The 19263-nt window shown below is 51.5% G+C and overlaps 1 protein-coding gene across 4 annotated transcripts in view; it reads left to right on the top strand.

Moving 5' to 3' along the window:
• Nucleotides 1-16849, top strand: part of PIAS3 (protein inhibitor of activated STAT 3) — a 20337-nt gene extending 3488 nt beyond the window's left edge. For 2 of the 4 annotated variants that reach the window (XM_069950154.1, XM_069950156.1), the window contains exons 2-14: nucleotides 9424-9889; nucleotides 10154-10238; nucleotides 10619-10669; nucleotides 10980-11070; nucleotides 11406-11540; nucleotides 12628-12733; nucleotides 12820-12893; nucleotides 12984-13144; nucleotides 13580-13716; nucleotides 13841-14009; nucleotides 14112-14245; nucleotides 14893-14933; nucleotides 15984-16849. In XM_069950154.1, the coding sequence (XP_069806255.1) occupies nucleotides 9427-9889; nucleotides 10154-10238; nucleotides 10619-10669; nucleotides 10980-11070; nucleotides 11406-11540; nucleotides 12628-12733; nucleotides 12820-12893; nucleotides 12984-13144; nucleotides 13580-13716; nucleotides 13841-14009; nucleotides 14112-14245; nucleotides 14893-14933; nucleotides 15984-16244 (1908 nt within the window). In that variant the 5' untranslated portion in view covers nucleotides 9424-9426 and the 3' untranslated portion in view covers nucleotides 16245-16849. Of the gene's footprint in view, nucleotides 1-6694; nucleotides 6854-8538; nucleotides 8755-9423; nucleotides 9890-10153; nucleotides 10239-10618; nucleotides 10670-10979; nucleotides 11071-11405; nucleotides 11541-12627; nucleotides 12734-12819; nucleotides 12894-12983; nucleotides 13145-13579; nucleotides 13717-13840; nucleotides 14010-14111; nucleotides 14246-14892; nucleotides 14934-15983 lie in introns of those variants that run through there. The other 2 variants (XM_069950153.1, XM_069950155.1) reach the window with 2 other exon arrangements.
• Nucleotides 16850-19263: the final 2414 nt, after the last annotated feature.

Below are 19263 nucleotides of genomic sequence, written 5' to 3' on the forward strand. Positions count from 1 at the left end.
GAGAGGGTATACAGAGGGGGGGCAGCAGTCCCCTCTAAATGGACCCTTACCATTGGTCGTACTACAAGATGAAGGGTCGTAGTTATGAATGTACAGTGTGTGTGTGTATGTGTGTATATATATATATATATATATATATATATATATATATATATATATATATACCCTCTCCCCTATAGTGATATAGTGTATACCCTCTCCCCTATAGTGATATAGTGTATACCCTCTCCCTGATAATTATTATTACTTATTATTATTACTTTATTAAAGTATTGTGTTGCCCCCCAAAAGTTATACAAATCCCCAATATACACTTATTACGGGAAATTCTTATAAAGGGCTTCTTTCCCTGCACTTACTACTGCATCAAGGCGTCACTTCCTGGATAACAGGGTGACGTCACTTCCTGGATAACATGGTGATGTCACTTCCTGGATAACATGGTGACATCACTTCCTGCAGAACATGGTGCTGTCACTTCCTGCAGAACATGGTGCTGTCACTTCCTGCAGAACATGGTGCTGTCACTTCCTGCAGAACATGGTGCTGTCACTTCCTGGATAACATGGTGACGTCACTTCCTGCAGAACATGGTGATGTCACTTCCTGCATATTAAGTAGAGAGAAGGGGAGGGCACCACAAAAGTAAAGATTGAAGGGGTGTTACAGTACTAAATGCTGAATAATATGTCAAGAAAGAGAAAAGAAAAGTACTGAACCAGCACACCCAAAATAATTTATCAAAAATATGTTTATTAAAGTACAGACACACAACATAAAACATGTAAACATGGTGCACGCCACAATAAGCTGCACTAGAACCACTGTCCACAAAATGTCACTAGTAAGCTGCCTCAATCCCATGAATAAGGAAAGACAATCAGATACACACTGTATGTAGAGGCAAAGTGCAGCTAGTGCATAATAACCTGCCACCCTCTACAGACAGAAAAGAAAAAGCCCAAGTACAAAATATTCAGTAGTCAGAGACCAGTCTATACAGCCTGTACCGCGGCCGATATGAGATGGACAGATGGAGGAGAACCGCCCAACGCGACTTCGTCAGGGACCTCTACATACAGTGTGTATCTGATTGTCTTTCCTTATTCATGGGATTGAGGCAGCTTACTACTGCCATTTTGTGGACGGTGGTTCTAGTGCAGCTTATTGTGGCGTGCACCATGTTTACATGTTTTTATGTTTTGTGTCTGTACTTTAATAAACATATTTTTGAAATATTATTTTGGGTGTGCTGGTTCAGTACTTTTCTTTTCTCTTTCTTGACATATTATTCAGCATTTAGTACTGTAGCACCCCTTCAATCTTTATTTTTGTGGTGCCCTCCCCTTCTCTCTACTTAATATGCAGGAAGTGACGTCACCATGTTATCCAGGAAGTGACGTCACCATGTTATCCAGGAAGTGACGTCACCATGTTATCCAGGAAGTGACATCACCGTGTTATCCAGGAAGTGACATCACCATGTTATCCGGGAAGTGACGTCACCGTGTTATCCGGGAAGTGACGTCACCGTGTTATCCGGGAAGTGACGTCACCGTGTTATCCGGGAAGTGACATCACCGTGTTATCCAGGAAGTGACATCACCGTGTTATCCAGGAAGTGACATCACCGTGTTATCCAGGAAGTGACGTCACCGTGTTATCCAGGAAGTGACGTCACCATGTTATCCAGGAAGTGACGTCACCATGTTATCCGGGAAGTGACAGCACCATGTTATCCAGGAAGTGACGTCACCCTGTTATCCAGGAAGTGACGTCACCATGTTATCCGGGAAGTGACGTCACCATGTTATCCGGGAAGTGACGTCACCGTGTTATCCGGGAAGTGACGTCACCGTGTTATCCGGGAAGTGACGTCACCGTGTTATCCGGGAAGTGACGTCACCGTGTTATCCGGGAAGTGACGTCACCATGTTATCCGGGAAGTGACGTCACCATGTTATCCAGGAAGTGACAGCACCATGTTATCCAGGAAGTGACATCACCATGTTATCCGGGAAGTGACGTCACCATGTTATCCAGGAAGTGACATCACCATGTTATCCAGGAAGTGACATCACCATGTTATCCGGGAAGTGAAGCCTTGATGCAGTAGTAAGTGCAGGGAAAGAAGCCCTTTATAAGCATTTCCCGTAATAAGTGTATACTGGGGATTTGTATAACTTTTGGGGGCCAATACAATACTTTAATAAACATTTTTACCGGACTTGAATAATATTATTACTGGGTAAGATGGATCCTGTGTATTGGGGTGCCTTCACATGTACCGTATCGCTGTGTATGTAACGCTGCGTTTTTATCGCTGTGTGTTTGGTGCGAGTTTTACATGCGAGTTTTGATTTTCACACGATTTTCATGTAAAAATCGCACCAAACACACAGCGATAAAAACGCAGCGATAAATATGCAGCGATACGGTACGTGTGAAGCTACCCATAGTAATATTGGGCAGAATGGACCCAGTGCTGTTAGTTTTCAGCCTGGCATGGGATATATCTGGGGCTTGTGAGAGGGGTGGGGGAGGGCATCAGGGGCAGTACACCTCTAAATGGTATCATTATGGGTATATCTGGGGGGTGAGAATGTATAGATGGCATCATTATGGGTATATCTAGGGGTGAGAATGTATAGATGGCATCATTATGGGTATATCTAGGGGGTGATGATGTATAGATGGCATTGTTATGGGTATATCTAGGGGGTGATGATGTATAGATGGCATTGTTATGGGTATATCTAGGGGGTGATGATGTATAGATGGCATCATTATGGGTATATCTAGGGGGTGAGAATGTATAGATGGCATCATTATGGGTATATCTAGGGGGTGATGTATAGATGGCATTATGGGTATATCTAGGGGTGAGAATGTATAGATGGCATCATTATGGGTATATCTAGGGGGTGATGTATAGATGGCATTGTTATGGGTATATCTAGGGGGTGATGATGTATAGATGGCATTGTTATGGGTATATCTAGGGGGTGATGATGTATAGATGGCATTGTTATGGGTATATCTAGGGGGTGATGATGTATAGATGGCATCATTATGGGTATATCTAGGGGGTGAGAATGTATAGATGGCATCATTATGGGTATATCTAGGGGTTGATGTATAGATGGCATCATTATGGGTATATCTAGGGGTGAGAATGTATACATGGCATCATTATGGGTATATCTAGGGGTGAGAATGTATACATGGCATCATTATGGGTATATCTAGGGGGTGATGATGTATAGATGGCATCATTATGGGTATATCTAGGGGTGAGAATGTATACATGGCATCATTATGGGTATATCTAGGGGTGAGAATGTATACATGGCATCATTATGGGTATATCTAGGGGGTGAGAATGTATACATGGCATCATTATGGGTATATCTAGGGGGTGATGATGTATAGATGGCATCATTATGGGTATATCTAGGGGTGAGAATGTATACATGGCATCATTATGGGTATATCTAGGGGTGAGAATGTATACATGGCATCATTATGGGTATATCTAGGGGGTGATGATGTATAGATGGCATCGTTATGGGTATATCTAGGGGTGAGAATGTATACATGGCATCATTATGGGTATATCTAGGGGGTGAGAATGTATAAATGGCATCATTATGGGTATATCTAGGGGGTGATGTATAGATGGCATCATTATGGGTATATCTAGGGGTGAGAATGTATAGATGGCATCATTATGGGTATATCTAGGGGGTGATGATGTATAGATGGCATCATTATGGGTATATCTAGGGGGTGATGATGTATAGATGGCATCATTATGGGTATATCTAGGGGGTGATGATGTATAGATGGCATTGTTATGGGTATATCTAGGGGGTGATTATAGATGGCATCATTATAGGTATATCTAGGGGGTGATGATGTATAGATGGCATTGTTATGGGTATATCTAGGGGGTGATGATGTATAGATGGCATTGTTATGGGTATATCTAGGGGGTGATGATGTATAGATGGCATTGTTATGGGCATCAGGGGTTATCTGTAGGTGACATCAGTATGGGGATTTCTGGGGGGAGGGGGGGTTCGCAGGACACAGCAGCGTCTGGTTCACAGGGTCATGGTGGATTAGGTTGGTGATGCCCGGGTTGTGCCAGGTCTACACCTGACATGCAGGAGAATATTAATGATTAATTGTTGGGGGCAGCGGGCGTCATAGTTGACGTGGTGTCCGGTCTCTGCCAGGCTTCGTGCAGAATGACGCCTGCTGCCCGCCTGTTACATGTCAGCCAGCAGCTGCCCGTGTCCTTATGTCACCCAGAAGATCACCCTGCAGGACGCACAGACATACAGGGCCGCCTATAGCCAGCAGTGGGTGAGGGTCCCTGGTGTGGGGGGTATAAGGGGCGAAATAATCTGCCCCCTTCTGAGGCCTCATTCGCACCTTCAGGGTACAAACCCACACACCGTATACGCAGCAGATACGCAACAAATACGCAGCAGATTTAATGGTTTAGATTTGATGCTGTGTTCAGTTATTTAGATCTAATCTGCTGCGTATTTGTTGCGTATTTGCTGCGTATCGCAGCAGTAAATACGCTGCGTATACGGTGTGTGGGATTATACCCTTAGTATTTATTTTTTTTTTTTTTTTAAGAGCTTATATAATGTCTGTAATATTATGGTGTTGGCATCATATTAAGGCTGTGTTCACATGCTGTATAAACAACAGCCGTTCAAGCAGAATGGCCGTTGCTTATGCAGCATGTTAACATAGCCTAAAGGTGGCAATAGGGGGTCCCCCAATTTTAGTCCCCACTGTCATAATGGCGGGGGCCTCCTGTCATGGACAATTGTGAGCCCATCCTAAAGTCACAATGGTGGTTAATGTGATAATGGTGGAGGCCTCCCTGTCATATAATGGCTGGATCCCTGTCACAATATGATTGAGGCAATAATGGCGGAATCTTCTCTGTCATGGGGCAGTAATGGCGGGGTTCCTGTCTGTCATGGGGCAGTAATGGCGGGGTTCTCTCTGTCATGGGGCAGTAATGGCGGGGTTCCTCTCAGTCATGGGGCAGTAATGGCGGGGTTCTCTCTGTCATGGGGCAGTAATGGCGGGGTTCCTCTCAGTCATGGGGCAGTAATGGCGGGGTTCCTCTGTCATAGGGCAGTAATGGCGGGGTTCTCTCTGTAATGGGGCAGTAATGACGGGGTTCTCTCTGTCATGGGGCAGTAATGGCGAGGTTCCTGTCTGTCATGGGGCAGTAATGGCGGGGTTCTTCTCTGTCATGGGGCAGTAATGGCGGGGTTCCTGTCTGTCATGGGGCAGTAATGGCGGGGTTCTTCTCTGTCATGGGGCAGTAATGGCGGGGTTCCTCTCTGTCATGGGGAAGTAATGGCGGGGTTCTCTGTCATGGGGCAGTAAAGGCGGGGTTCTCTCTGTTATGAGGCAATAATGGCGGAATCTTCTCTGTCATGGGGCAGTAATGGCGGGGTTCCTGTCTGTCATGGGGCAGTAATGGCGGGGTTCTCTCTGTCATGGGGCAGTAATGGCGGGGTTCCTCTCAGTCATGGGGCAGTAATGGCGGGGTTCTCTCTGTCATGGGGCAGTAATGGCGGGGTTCCTCTCAGTCATGGGGCAGTAATGGCGGGGTTCCTCTGTCATAGGGCAGTAATGGCGGGGTTCTCTCTGTAATGGGGCAGTAATGACGGGGTTCTCTCTGTCATGGGGCAGTAATGGCGAGGTTCCTGTCTGTCATGGGGCAGTAATGGCGGGGTTCTTCTCTGTCATGGGGCAGTAATGGCGGGGTTCCTGTCTGTCATGGGGCAGTAATGGCGGGGTTCTTCTCTGTCATGGGGCAGTAATGGCGGGGTTCCTCTCTGTCATGGGGAAGTAATGGCGGGGTTCTCTGTCATGGGGCAGTAAAGGCGGGGTTCTCTCTGTTATGAGGCAATAATGGCGGAATCTTCTCTGTCATGAGGCAGTAATGGCGGGGGCCTCCCAGTCAGGACAGCTGTCAGCATTAGGTAGTAATAGCAGGGTCCCCTCTGTCCTAATAAGATAATAGTGGATGGATCAGTTCTGTCACAATAGCCATGGGGGAGAAAAGGCTGAGGAATATAGTAGTAATGGCGGGGTCCCTCCTGTCAGGATAGTAATGGGAGGAGGGGGTACAGCAGTAATGGCGGGGTCCCTCCTGTCACCATAGTAATGGCGGGGGAGGAGGGGGTACAGCAGTAATGGCGGGGTCCCTCCTGTCACCATAGTAATGGCGGGGGAGGAGGGGGTACAGTAGTAATGGCGGGGTCCCTCCTGTCAGGATAGTAATGGGAGGAGGGGGTACAGCAGTAATGGCGGGGTCCCTCCTGTCACCATAGTAATGGCGGGGGAGGAGGGGGTACAGTAGTAATGGCGGGGTCCCTCCTGTCAGGATAGTAATGGGAGGAGGGGGTACAGCAGTAATGGCGGGGTCCCTCCCGGCACCATAGTAATGGCGGGGTCCCTCCCGGCACCATAGTAATGGCGGGGCCCCTCCCGTCACGGCAGCTATGGCGGGGTCCCTCCCGGCACCATAGTAATGGCGGGGTCCCTCCCGTCACCATAGTAATGGCGGGGTCCCTCCCGTCACCATAGTAATGGCGGGGTCCCTCCCGGCACCATAGTAATGGCAGGGTCCCTCCTGTCACGGCAGCTATGGCGGCTCCGCTCGTCTCTCCAGCTATGGCCTCTCCACCTCGCCCCCTCCCCGGCCTCTCCCACACGCTCCCGGCCGGGCGGGTTATTTCTCCCCGGTCCCTGCCTCTCCTCAGTTGCCGAACCATGTCTCAAGATGGCGGATCTGGCGGAACTGAAGGTACCGGGGCCGGGGGAGGCAGCGGGACTCGGCCGCAGCTTCTGCGGGGAATAGTGACCCGGAGGCCGGGGAGTGATGTAGGAGACGCCGGGGACGAGGCTGAGGCCTAGCGGAGGATGGAGGGGGATGGGCGGCCTCCCGTGTACTGTGCGGCCCACTGTCATGTCACGATATACGGCTGTGATCACTGTATACGTCATGTCTATACACTGCAGTATATATCACTATCTCCTCTCCTGTACTAATCCCTGTATATATTATATACTGTCCTGCCTGTTACAGGGGGGTCCCCATCACTGCCGTGTTATTACAGGGGGGTCCCCATCACTGCCGTGTTATTACAGGGGGGTCCCCATCACTGCCATGTTATTACAGGGGGGTCCCCATCACTGCTGTGTTATTACAGGGGGGTCCCCATCACTGCCCTGGTATTATTACAGAGGGGTCCCCATCACTGCTGTGTTATTACAGGGGGGTCCCCGTCACTGCCCTGGTATTATTACAGGGGGGTCCCCATCACTGCCCTGGTATTATTACAGGGGGGTCCCCATCACTGCCCTGGTATTATTACAGGGGGTCCCCATCACTGCTGTGTTATTACAGGGGGGTCCCCATCACTGCCCTGGTATTATTACAGGGGGTCCCCATCACTGCCGTGTTATTACAGGGGGGTCCCCATCACTGCCGTGTTATTACAGGGGGGTCCCCATCACTGCCGTGTTATTACAGGGGGGTCCTCATCACTGCTGTGTTATTACAGGGGGGTCATCATCACTGCTGTGTTATTACAGGGGGGTCCCCATCACTGCCCTGGTATTATTACAGGGGGGTCCCCATCACTGCCCTGGTATTATTACAGGGGGGTCCCCATCACTGCTGTGTTATTACAGGGGGGTCCCCATCACTGCCCTGGTATTATTACAGGGGGTCCCCATCACTGCCGTGTTATTACAGGGGGGTCCCCATCACTGCTGTGTTATTACAGGGGGGTCCCCATCACTGCTGTGTTATTACAGGGGGGGTCCCCATCACTGCCGTGTTATTACAGGGGGGTCCCCATCACTGCCGTGTTATTACAGGGGGGTCCCCATCACTGCCGTGTTATTACAGGGGGGTCCTCATCACTGCTGTGTTATTACAGGGGGGTCCTCATCACTGCTGTGTTATTACAGGGGGGTCCCCATCACTGCCCTGGTATTATTACAGGGGGGTCCCCATCACTGCCCTGGTATTATTACAGGGGGGTCCCCATCACTGCTGTGTTATTACAGGGGGGTCCCCATCACTGCCCTGGTATTATTACAGGGGGTCCCCATCACTGCCGTGTTATTACAGGGGGGTCCCCATCACTGCCGTGTTATTACAGGGGGGTCCTCATCACTGCTGTGTTATTACAGGGGGGTCCCCATCACTGCCGTGTTATTACAGGGGGGTCCCCATCACTGCCGTGTTATTACAGGGGGGTCCCCATCACTGCCGTGTTATTACAGGGGGGTCCCCATCACTGCCGTGTTATTACAGGGGGGTCCCCATCACTGCCGTGTTATTACAGGGGGGTCCTCATCACTGCTGTGTTATTACAGGGGGGTCCCCATCACTGCTGTGTTATTACAGGGGTCCCTGTCACTGCCGTGTTATTACAGGGGTCCCTGTCACTGCACACACACACACACACACACACACACACACACACACACACACACACACACACACACCTGCAGTTCTGTCACAAGGGGAAACTACAAAGGCTCAAAGGGACCAAAAAGTCACCGTAATAGTCACATCACGTCAGGACACAAGGCCAAAATGATGGTGTAGCCATTGGCGATAATGTGGGTGGGTGAGCGGGATGATGGCGGCGGCACAGTGCTGGACTTGTGGGGGCTTACAGCAGTACAGTGGTGGGTACATCAGCAAGGAGTTACTGAAGACCAGAGGGGTGGAGATGCGAACAGTCGCTGTCCTGTCTGTAGCCATACTGTCATCATCCCGGTGACCACACACAGCTGTCCTGTGGTTTCATCCTCCTCTATATCTGGCTAGCATCAGGTTGTCATTTCAGAACCATTAGTCAGAGGTTTTTGTGTGAAGCTTTATGCTTGTGTTCTCTCCTCATACCATTGTGTAGACCCCGTTCTCTGAGGATCATGTAGCTCATGCTTGTGCTCCCTCCTTATACCATTGTGTAGACACCATTCTCTGAGGATCATGTGGCTCATGCTTGTGTTCTCTCCTCATACCATTGTGTAGACCCTGTTCTCTGAGGATCATGTGGCTCATGCTTGTGCTCCCTCCTTATACCATTGTGTAGACACCATTCTCTGAGGATCATGTAGCTCATGCTTGTGTTCCCTCCTCATACCATTGTGTAGACCCCGTTCTCTGAGGATCATGTGGCTCATGCTTGTGTTCTCTCCTCATACCATTGTGTAGACACCATTCTCTGAGGATCATGTAGCTCATGCTTGTGTTCCCTCCTCATACCATTGTGTAGACCCCGTTCTCTGAGGATCATGTGGCTCATGCTTGTGTTCCCTCCTCCTAACTTCTCCCTCTTCTTCTCCCCCCAGCACATGGTTATGAGCTTTAGAGTCTCCGAGCTGCAGGTTCTTCTGGGTTTTGCCGGCAGAAACAAGTGTGGAAGGAAACACGAGCTTGTCTCCAAGGCCCTTCATCTGGTGAGGTCTGGCTACAACACCACCATCCTGATGAAGATCAAGGAGCTTTACCGAAGGCGATACCCCCGCAAGGTCCTCAACTCCACAGACTTAACCATGCTGCACATGCAGGCCGGGGCCATACCCAATGCCGGCTCGCTGGCTCAGGGAGCGGTGTGCCACCTGGGTTATGACACTGGCGCCATGTCCAGCGCGCTCCCATCATCCGTGCTGCCCCCTCTCCCAATGCTCGGCCCTAAACACGAGACGGACATTCAGCACCTGTCGCCACCCATACACCCGGTGCACCCTGATGTCAAGATGAAGAGGCTCCCCTTCTACGACGTTTATGATGAACTGATCAAACCAACCACATTGGGTGAGTGTGACGCCCTCTATCTGTATAACGGGAGAACTACCGACCCACCGGTAGAAAAGCGGGCTGGTTCTCATTCTGGGTATATGAATATGGCCTGCCCCCTGGAGGTAGGGACAGGTACTGCTCTCTTGTTTCTTTAGCAGTGTGTAGTATAGACTCCATGATATAAAGGATCCGACTAATAAACCGACCCCTGATCTGGGGCCCACACTATTCCTGTGCTCAGTCCCTGCCTGCTGACTGTCTCCCTTTGTCTTCTTCCAGCTTCTACAAACACGCAGCGCTTTGAGGAGGCCCACTTTAGCTTTGCACTGACGCCACAACAGGTTCACCAGATCCTGACCTCCAGGTGAGTGGTCGGAGTCCTCCATGTCAGAGGGGTGACCGCACAAGATTTTTTTTTAAAGAGGTGGAATTGTCGTCTTGTCCTGTTGTTTTGTATAATTAAAGGGGTTATCCAGAATAAGGAAAGCACAGCTTTGTTCCTGCATACACAGCGCCACCCCTGTCCCCAGGTTGTGTGCAGTATTACACATCAGCTCCATTCACTTCAGTAGGACTGAGCTACAAACCCCCACACCCAACCTGAGGACAGGAGAGGTGCTGTTCCTGGAATCTAGTTTTCTTAGTCTGGATAACCCCTTTAAGTGATGGATTATTGGACTCTCGCCGCTTGCTTTCCTGTTACTCTGTAGGATTAGATGGTGATGAGTATTTTCTGTATTTCAGAGACATTCTGCCCGGTGCTAAGTGCGATTACACGGTCCAGGTCCAGCTGAGGTGAGAGTCACAGGATTCACCAGTGGGGTCCTATGGCAGGAAAGGGGGGTCGGTAAACAGGTCTGCCCTGGCCCGGTCATGTCATTAGAACCAGAACTGATAGATGTGAGTGAGGAGGTAACCTCGCTGGTTTCCTGTTTGGTAAATATAAGCGTTCTCTGGCGGCAGATCCTGCGGGGGGGCAGGCTGTCATTATATGGGGGTGTAGACACAGAGGCCAGCATATAGATAATCCTCTGATGGGGGAGGGGTGGTAATAATGTCTCTGGGGATCATGGCCGCCGTCTTACACTGTGACGTCTTTCTCCAGGTTCTGTCTGTGTGAGACCAGCTGTCCGCAGGAGGACTACTTCCCTCCCAACCTCTTTGTGAAGGTTAACGGGAAGCTGTGCCCATTGCCGGTGAGTAACGTGTCGCCTCCCGCTCCTTCCTATGTCATATCCTATGGCTGGGGCCCCGCAGGTCACAGGTCAGGCAGCCACGGCCACTGGTAAGGTATTCTCTCCTGTAGTCCCTTCATTCTGGGGACTGCTAGGACCCTCACAGATCAGCATGCACAACTTCTCCCACAATCCTTCTAGCGGCCCTCCTGGACTGGATTGTAATGGGGTTTGTGTTCAGATTAGTAGCAAGCAGAGATATTATAGCATACCTCTGCATAACCGGATAGCAGGTGGTGGTAATATGACGTTAAGTAGTACATTGTGTATATTTCCTTTTCTCTTCCCACCTCCAGGGCTATTTACCCCCCACCAAGAACGGAGCCGAGCCCAAGAGGCCGAGCCGACCCATCAACATCTCCCCGCTCATCCGGCTCTCCTCTACCGTGGCCAACAACATCGTAGTCAACTGGTCCTCAGAGTTTGGCAGAGTAAGTTAACTCTAAAAAAAACAAAGTGCTTGGTGGTCCCATTCATTGTAGGATTGCGATGTTATAAGATAATTATAGATGAGGTTGGCGCCGGCTGCCCTTATAGGACCCCCACTGAGGAGAGGGTGACCTGCTCCTATAGGATCTCCATAGAGGAAGGGGTGCCGGCCTGCCCAATATAGGATCCCCACAAAGCAGGTGGAGCTGGCCCACCCTTATAGGACCCCCATGGAGGAGGGGATGACCTTCCTTATAGGACCCCCATAAAGGAGGGGCTGACCTGCCCTCATAGGACCCCCACAGAGGAAGGGATGACCTGCCCTCATAGGACCCCCACTGAGTAGGGGCTGACCTGCCCTCATAGGACCCCCACAGAGGAAGGGCTGACCTGCCCTCATAGGACCCCCACTGAGGAGGGGCTGACCTGCCCTCATAGGACCCCCACAGAGGAAGGGCTGACCTGCCCTCATAGGACCCCCACTGAGGAGGGGCTGACCTGCCCTCATAGGACCCCCACAGAGGAAGGGCTGACCTGCCCTCATAGGACCCCCACTGAGGAAGGGCTGACACAGGTCAGCCCTCATAGGACCCCCACTGAGGAGGGGCTGACCTGCCCTCATAGGACCCCCACTGAGGAGGGGCTGACCTGCCCTCATAGGACCCCCACTGAGGAGGGGCTGACCTGCCCTCATAGGACCCCCACTGAGGAGGGGCTGACCTGCCCTCATAGGACCCCCACTGAGGAGGGGCTGACCTGCCCTCATAGGACCCCCACTGAGGAGGGGCTGACCTGCCCTCATAGGACCCCCACTGAGGAGGGGCTGACCTGCCCTCATAGGACCCCCACTGAGGAGGGGCTGACCTGCCCTCATAGGACCCCCACTGAGGAAGGGCTGACCTGCCCTCATAGGACCCCCACTGAGGAGGGGCTGACCTGCCCTCATAGGACCCCCACTGAGGAAGGGCTGACCTGCCCTCATAGGACCCCCACTGAGGAAGGGCTGACCTGCCCTCATAGGACGCAGCTGTAGGTGGGAGGGATCCATGAGTGACTCTGGCTTCTTCTCTGACTCTCTCTGTCTTTCAGAATTACTCGCTGTCGGTGTATCTGGTGAAGCAGCTGACATCGGTCACACTGCTGCAGAAACTGCGAGCCAAAGGCATCCGGAACCCGGACCATTCCCGAGCGCTGAGTGAGTCCATCCTCCCGTAGATGGTCCCTGAACTCTGACCTCTGTGGGATCATCGGACACTTAACACCTGGTTTCTTCCCCAATAGTAAAAGAGAAGTTGACGGCCGACCCTGACAGTGAGATCGCCACAACCAGCCTGCGGGTGTCCCTCATGTGTCCGGTAAGTGCGTCAGCCATACACCAGTCCTGACCATGTTATGAGAGTCTTTGTCACACATCACAGCCCTGACCAACCTCTTCCTCTCTGCAGCTGGGGAAGATGCGTCTGACAGTGCCCTGTAGAGCCTCCACCTGCACCCACCTTCAGTGCTTCGATGCTGCCCTCTACCTGCAGATGAACGAGAAAAAGCCAACATGGACGTGTCCTGTGTGCGACAAGAAGGCGCCGTACGATATGCTCATTATAGACGGGTGAGTCAGACCAGAGGCCGGATCCCAATAGGAAAGCCAATAAAGAGGTCCTCTTACATCAAGGGTATGCTGTATGTCAGGGGGTCTGACCTCTTGGACCCCCCACGGATCCAGGAATAAAGGGGCCACAGTGCTGGTTTAGATGATGGCCGCCCTCCAGCTCCCTGCACAGTGGGTGGCCGGCCGCTGCCATACAAGAAAGAACAATGCAGTCTTGTATCGTTGTTGTGGCTCCTTGGTTCTCAGGATCATTGGTCCCCAAAGGTCAGAGCCCCCCTTCCCCCTTATGGGCATTGAGGAGCGTATATAGGTATATAGAGTTGTATGTAGCAGATGGACTTCCTCTGGGAGTTGTATCTAGTTGTGTACAGTGAGGACCCCTAGTGGCGGCTGTGGAAATAGACACCGATGTTATTCCTTCCGTTTCTCCTCCAGTCTCTTCATGGAAATCCTGAACTCCTGCACAGACTGTGATGAGATCCAGTTCATGGAGGACGGATCCTGGTGTCCAATGAAACCCAAAAAAGAGAAGCAGGACATGCTGCAGCCCACGTCTTATGGCGGGATTGACAGTAAGTGCTGCAGATGGCCGGTAGATACATGGTGTGAGCAAGGCCCGGGCCCTGCCCACCCCCCTTAATGTCGGTCTCCTCCTCTTCCGGTCTCCTCCCTTCTCAGTCGTGTCTCCTATTGCAGCAGGAACAATCTACAACCTCAGCGCTGACCTCAAGCACAACACCGAGACCAAGAAGAAGGTGGAGGTGATCGACCTGACCCTGGACAGCTCCTCAGAGGATGACGAGCCTGCGCCCAAGAGGCCGTGCCCCATCACCTCCGCTGCCATCCCCTCTGTGGGATCCAAGGGGTAAAGGCATTACCTAGTACCATCATGAGACAGGAAATGCTGGGGTGGGGGAGGGTGCCTATGTCTCACCCAGACGGGGTCTTACTTTTATGTCTCCTTTAGGGTGATCAGCGTTGACCATCAAACCTCGTCTGTTCTGAGAAGCCCCCCTATGGCGACTATAGGCAGCGATTACCTGTCCAGTCTTCCTCTGCCTGACTACCACCGGACCTTCCCGGTGCCAAGTGACCTTCAAGGTAAATGTGAGGGAGTGAAATAAAATTGCACTTAACAAGTGGGTGGAGCTTTGAGCAGAGGGGGTGTGGTTCTGCATAAAGGGGTGTGGCCACCTCCTTTTCTACATTTTTTTTTTTTTTTTGTCTGGAACCGAGCTTCAGTATTGCACAAACTGTGGACGAGGATTGTGCTGTTCCTGGAAGAAAGCAGCCATGTTTCTCTAATTCCAGAGAACCCCTTTAAACTCCTGAACCCCGCTACTAATAGCACTTTAGTGCTTCTGCAAAGCAATCTCATATTCCCAGTGTCAGCAGTGCCAAGTCATCACCTCCTAAACTGAGAATGTTAAAGGGGATGTCCAGGGAGCGGAGATGGTCATGTTCTGTCTGGCGTCACCTCTGTCCTCTGCACGCCTTGGAAATGATGAAATTTTTTCTGCTCCATGGATCCCCCCTTTAAATAGTAGTCTGGAATTAGAGCGACATTGTTGCTCTTCCAAAAACAGCGCCACCCTTGTCCTTGTGTGGTGTTACAACTCTGCTTTATTCACTGCAGTAGTGCACACAACCTGGCCCAAGGCCTTGGTACCTCTTGGTTGTGGGCTGCAGCTGCTCGGCGCCCCCTGGATGTGTCGTATATATCACAGCCTGCTCTCTCCTCTCCACAGGTCTCGATATCTTCTCCTTCCTTCAGACGACAGAAAATCAGGTGCGCTGACACATAAGGATCTCCAGGTTTCTTGAAAGTTTTTGGAGACAAAAGGCTTGGGCTGCCGTTATAGTGACCTGACCCTGGCAGTCCCCACCTACTGGTTATGTGCCATGTTTGAGCCAATTGCATTAATCATGTGATTGGTCAATAAGTAGTATGTGACCAGTAGAGGAGGTACTGTTAAAGCACAGTGATCTGCAGGTGTATTGTCCCTCTAAATGCACAGTGATCGGCAGGTGTATTGTCCCTCTAAATGCACAGTGATCTGCAGGTGTATTGTCCCTCTAAATGCACAGTGATCGGCAGGTGTATTGTCCCTCTAAATGCACAGTGATCGGCAGGTGTATTGTCGCTCTAAATGCACATTGATCTGCAGGTGTATTGTCCCTCTAAATGCACAGTGATCTGCAGGTGTACTGTCCCTTTAAATGCACAGTGATCTGCAGGTGTATTGTCCCTCTAAATGCAGTGATCTGCAGGTGTATTGTCCCTCTAAATGCGCAGTGATCTGCAGGTGTACTGTCCCTTTAAATGCACAGTGATCTGCAGGTGTATTGTCCCTCTAAATGCACAGTGATCTGCAGGTGTATTGTCCCTCTAAATGCACAGTGATCTGCAGGTGTATTGTCCCTCTAAATGCACAGTGATCTGCAGGTGTATTGTCCCTCTAAATGCACAGTGATCTGCAGGTGTATTGTCCCTCTAAATGCACAGTGATCTGCAGGTGTATTGTCCCTCTAAATGCACAGTGATCTGCAGGTGTACTGTCCCTCTAAATGCACAGTGATCTGCAGGTCTACTGTCCCTCTAAATGCACAGTGATCTGCAGGTCTACTGTCCCTCTAAATGCACAGTGATCTGCAGGTCTACTGTCCCTCTAAATGCACAGTGATCTGCAGGTCTACTGTCCCTCTAAATGCACAGTGATCTGCAGGTGTACTGTCCCTTTAAATGCAGTGATCTGCAGGTGTACTGTCCCTTTAAATGCACATCCTTCTGTTTCCCTTCCCTGGTATAATCTCCTTTCTCCGCATCTTCTGCCCGCAGCATTACAGCCCGTCTGTCATCACCTCCCTGGATGAACAGGACGCCCTCAATCACTTTTTCCAGTACCGGGCCCCTCCATCGCATTACATGAGCCCCCTCACCCAAGCCATGGCGGGATCACATGGGGCCAGCAACGGCGCCAGCCGGATCAGCAGCATTGTCTCCACCAGCACGTTACGGGAAAGTCACGGACACAGTGGTTCTCAGAACTCCACCCCCAGCTTACCGGGGTGCAGACCGGACATTATATCATTGGACTGATCGGGGTCTGGGGCCACCCCCCGCCCATGGACATGGCTGACGGCTTCCTTCCCATAGGCCCCTCCCCGGGACGCCATCTTCTACAAAGCATTACAAGCCGCGCTGTATAGGTAGTGGCACACGGACAGCAGGAATGTACAGACACCGGAATCAGCCGTATTACAGCTCCACCCATAACGACATAATCATGTTTATAGCAGATGATTCCATTTTTTTATTACAGTCGGGGGGATTTGGACGTACACAGGATTATTTCCTATAAAAGGAAGGTTTATTTAATGATCTTTCCGCCTCAAAATCAGAAGGATAAAGTCATGCAATGTTATTGCTTCCTGTTATCAGCCAGAGAGGCCGACTGGAGTGTTATCCAATGGGATGAGTGACAGGAGGTGTAGAGACCACACTGTGTATCTCCAGGACTGAGACCCCTCTGTATGTGTGACTGGTGTCAGCCCCTTCTCTTATAACGCTCCTGTACTGTTATAAGATGTGACTGGTATTGGCCACTTCTCTTATAACATTCCTGTACAGGGATAAATTGTGACTGGTAACCTCTTATACCAGTACAGGTGATTATAAGATATGACTGGTATCAGCCGCTTCTCTGTTATAAGATGTAACTGGTATCAGCTACTTATCTTACAGTAGTGCTGGAGCATTATAAGATGTGACTGGTATCAGCTGCTCCTCTTATAACAGTACAGGTGCATTATAGGATATGACTGGTATCAGCTGCTCCTCTTATAACACACCCATATTATTATAAGAAGTGACTGGTATCAGCTACTTATCTTACAATAGTGCCTGGAGCATTATAAGCTGTGACTGGTATCAGCTACTTATCTTATAACAGTACAGGTGCATTATAGGATATGACTGGTATCAGCCAGTCCTGTACAGGGATAAGCTGTGACTGGTATCAGCTACTTATCTTACAATAGTGCTGGAGCATTATAAGATGTGACTGGTATCAGCTGCTCCTCTTATAACGCACCCATATTATTATAAGAAGTGACTGGTATCAGCCGCTTCTCTTATAACGCTCCTGTACTGTTATAAAAGGAGTGGCCGATACCAGTCACATCTTATAACATTCCTGTACAGGGATAAGCTGTGACTGGTAACCTCTTATACCAGTACAGGTGCGTTATAAGATATGACTGGTATCAGCTGCTTCCCTTATAACACTTTAGCATGGTTATAAGATGTGACAGGTATAACGCTCCGGCACTGTTATAAGCGGTGACTGGTATCACTGATCTTTTCATTGTCCCATCATCCCCCAGTTGCTGGCAGTAGGTGCAGCGCTCCCAGGTCGCCCTCTAGAGGCAGCCGCTGGCTCCTGCGCCTTTTCCTTCCCCCCTCGGTGGATATGAAGTGTATTTGCGGATCTTTTCTACGCCCTCCCCCTGTATATTGCCTTTCTATGTATAGTTTTTCTTACTCTCGCCGTTGTATTGTACAGAGATAAATGCCAATAGACATCTATATATTTTCTTTTTTTTTTAAATTCTATACAAACTCCAAAGACGCAGCTTTCTATGAAGGTTGTGTCCCCTCCAGACCGCGGAAACGAGAGCCGCCTCCAAGTCTATTCCAGATCTCCTTCCTGGCGCTGAAGGGTTAATGCCGCGGTTTTAGCTGAATAGCCGTCATCTGCATATCTATGTATTTAAGTATATAATGTATCTGTATTTAGTCTCTTTCCTATCACTGACATGGAGGGCTGCTGGAGGCCGCAACACAAACCACAAAACAAACAAAGCTTTTTAAACCGGGAATAAATTCCTTTTATTTATTCAATGCATGTCCTGTCATGTGTCCTGCAGCCACTGGGGGGGAGGGGGCGCTGTGTCCTGTCATGTGTCCTGCAGCCACTGAGGGGGAGGGGGCGCTGTGTCCTGTAGCCACTGGGGGGGAGGGGGCGCTGTGTCCTGCAGCCACTGGGGGGGAGGAGGCGCTGTGTCCTGTCATGTGTCCTGCAGCCACTGAGGGGGAGGGGGCGCTGTGTCCTGCAGCCACAGGGGGGGAGGGGGCGCTGTGTCCTGTCACGTATCACGCAGCTACTAGGGGGGCGCTGTGTCCTGTCATGTGTCCCGCAGCCACTGGGGGGGAGGGGGCGCTGTGTCCTGTCATGAGTCCTACAGCCACTGGGGGGGAGGGGGCGCTGTGTCCTGCAGCCACTGGGGGGGAGGGGGCGCTGTGTCCTGTCGTGTGTCCCGCAGCCACTGAGGGGGAGGGGGCGCTGTGTCCCGCAGCCACTGGGGGGGGAGGGGGCGCTGTGTCCTGTCATGTGTCCCGCAGCCACTGAGGGGGAGGGGGCGCTGTGTCCTGTCATGTGTCCTGCAGCCACTGGGGGGGGCGCTGTGTCCTGTCATGTGTCCTGCAGCCACTGGGGGGGGGGGAGGGGGCGCTGTGTCCTGTCATGTGTCCTGCAGCCACTGGGGGGGAGGGGGCGCTGTGTCCTGTCATGTGTCCCGCAGCCACTGGGGGGGAGGGGGCGCTGTGTCCTGTCGTGTCCCGCAGCCACTGGGGGGGAGGGGGCGCTGTGTCCTGTCATGAGTCCTACAGCCACTGGGGGCGCTGTGTCCTGTCGTGTGTCCCGCAGCCACTGGGGGGGAGGGGGTGCTGTGTCCTGTCGTGTCCCGCAGCCACTGGGGGGGAGGGGGCGCTGTGTCCTGTCATGAGTCCTACAGCCACTGGGGGCGCTGTGTCCTGTCGTGTGTCCCGCAGCCACTGAGGGGGAGGGGGCGCTGTGTCCTGTCGTGTGTCCCGCAGCCACTGGGGGGGAGGGGGCGCTGTGTCCTGTCATGTGTCCTGCAGCCACTGGGGGGGAGGGGGCGCTGTGTCCTGCAGCCACTGGGGGGGAGGGGGCGCTGTGTCCTGTCGTGTCCCGCAGCCACTGGGGGGGAGGGGGCGCTGTGTCCTGTCATGTGTCCTGCAGCCACTGGGGGGGGGGGGAGGGGGCGCTGTGTCCTGTCATGTGTCCTGCAGCCACTGGGGGGGCGCTGTGTCCTGT

The sequence above is a fragment of the Dendropsophus ebraccatus genome, chromosome 13 (assembly GCF_027789765.1).
Source record: "Dendropsophus ebraccatus isolate aDenEbr1 chromosome 13, aDenEbr1.pat, whole genome shotgun sequence".
Taxonomy (NCBI): Eukaryota; Metazoa; Chordata; class Amphibia; order Anura; family Hylidae; genus Dendropsophus; species Dendropsophus ebraccatus.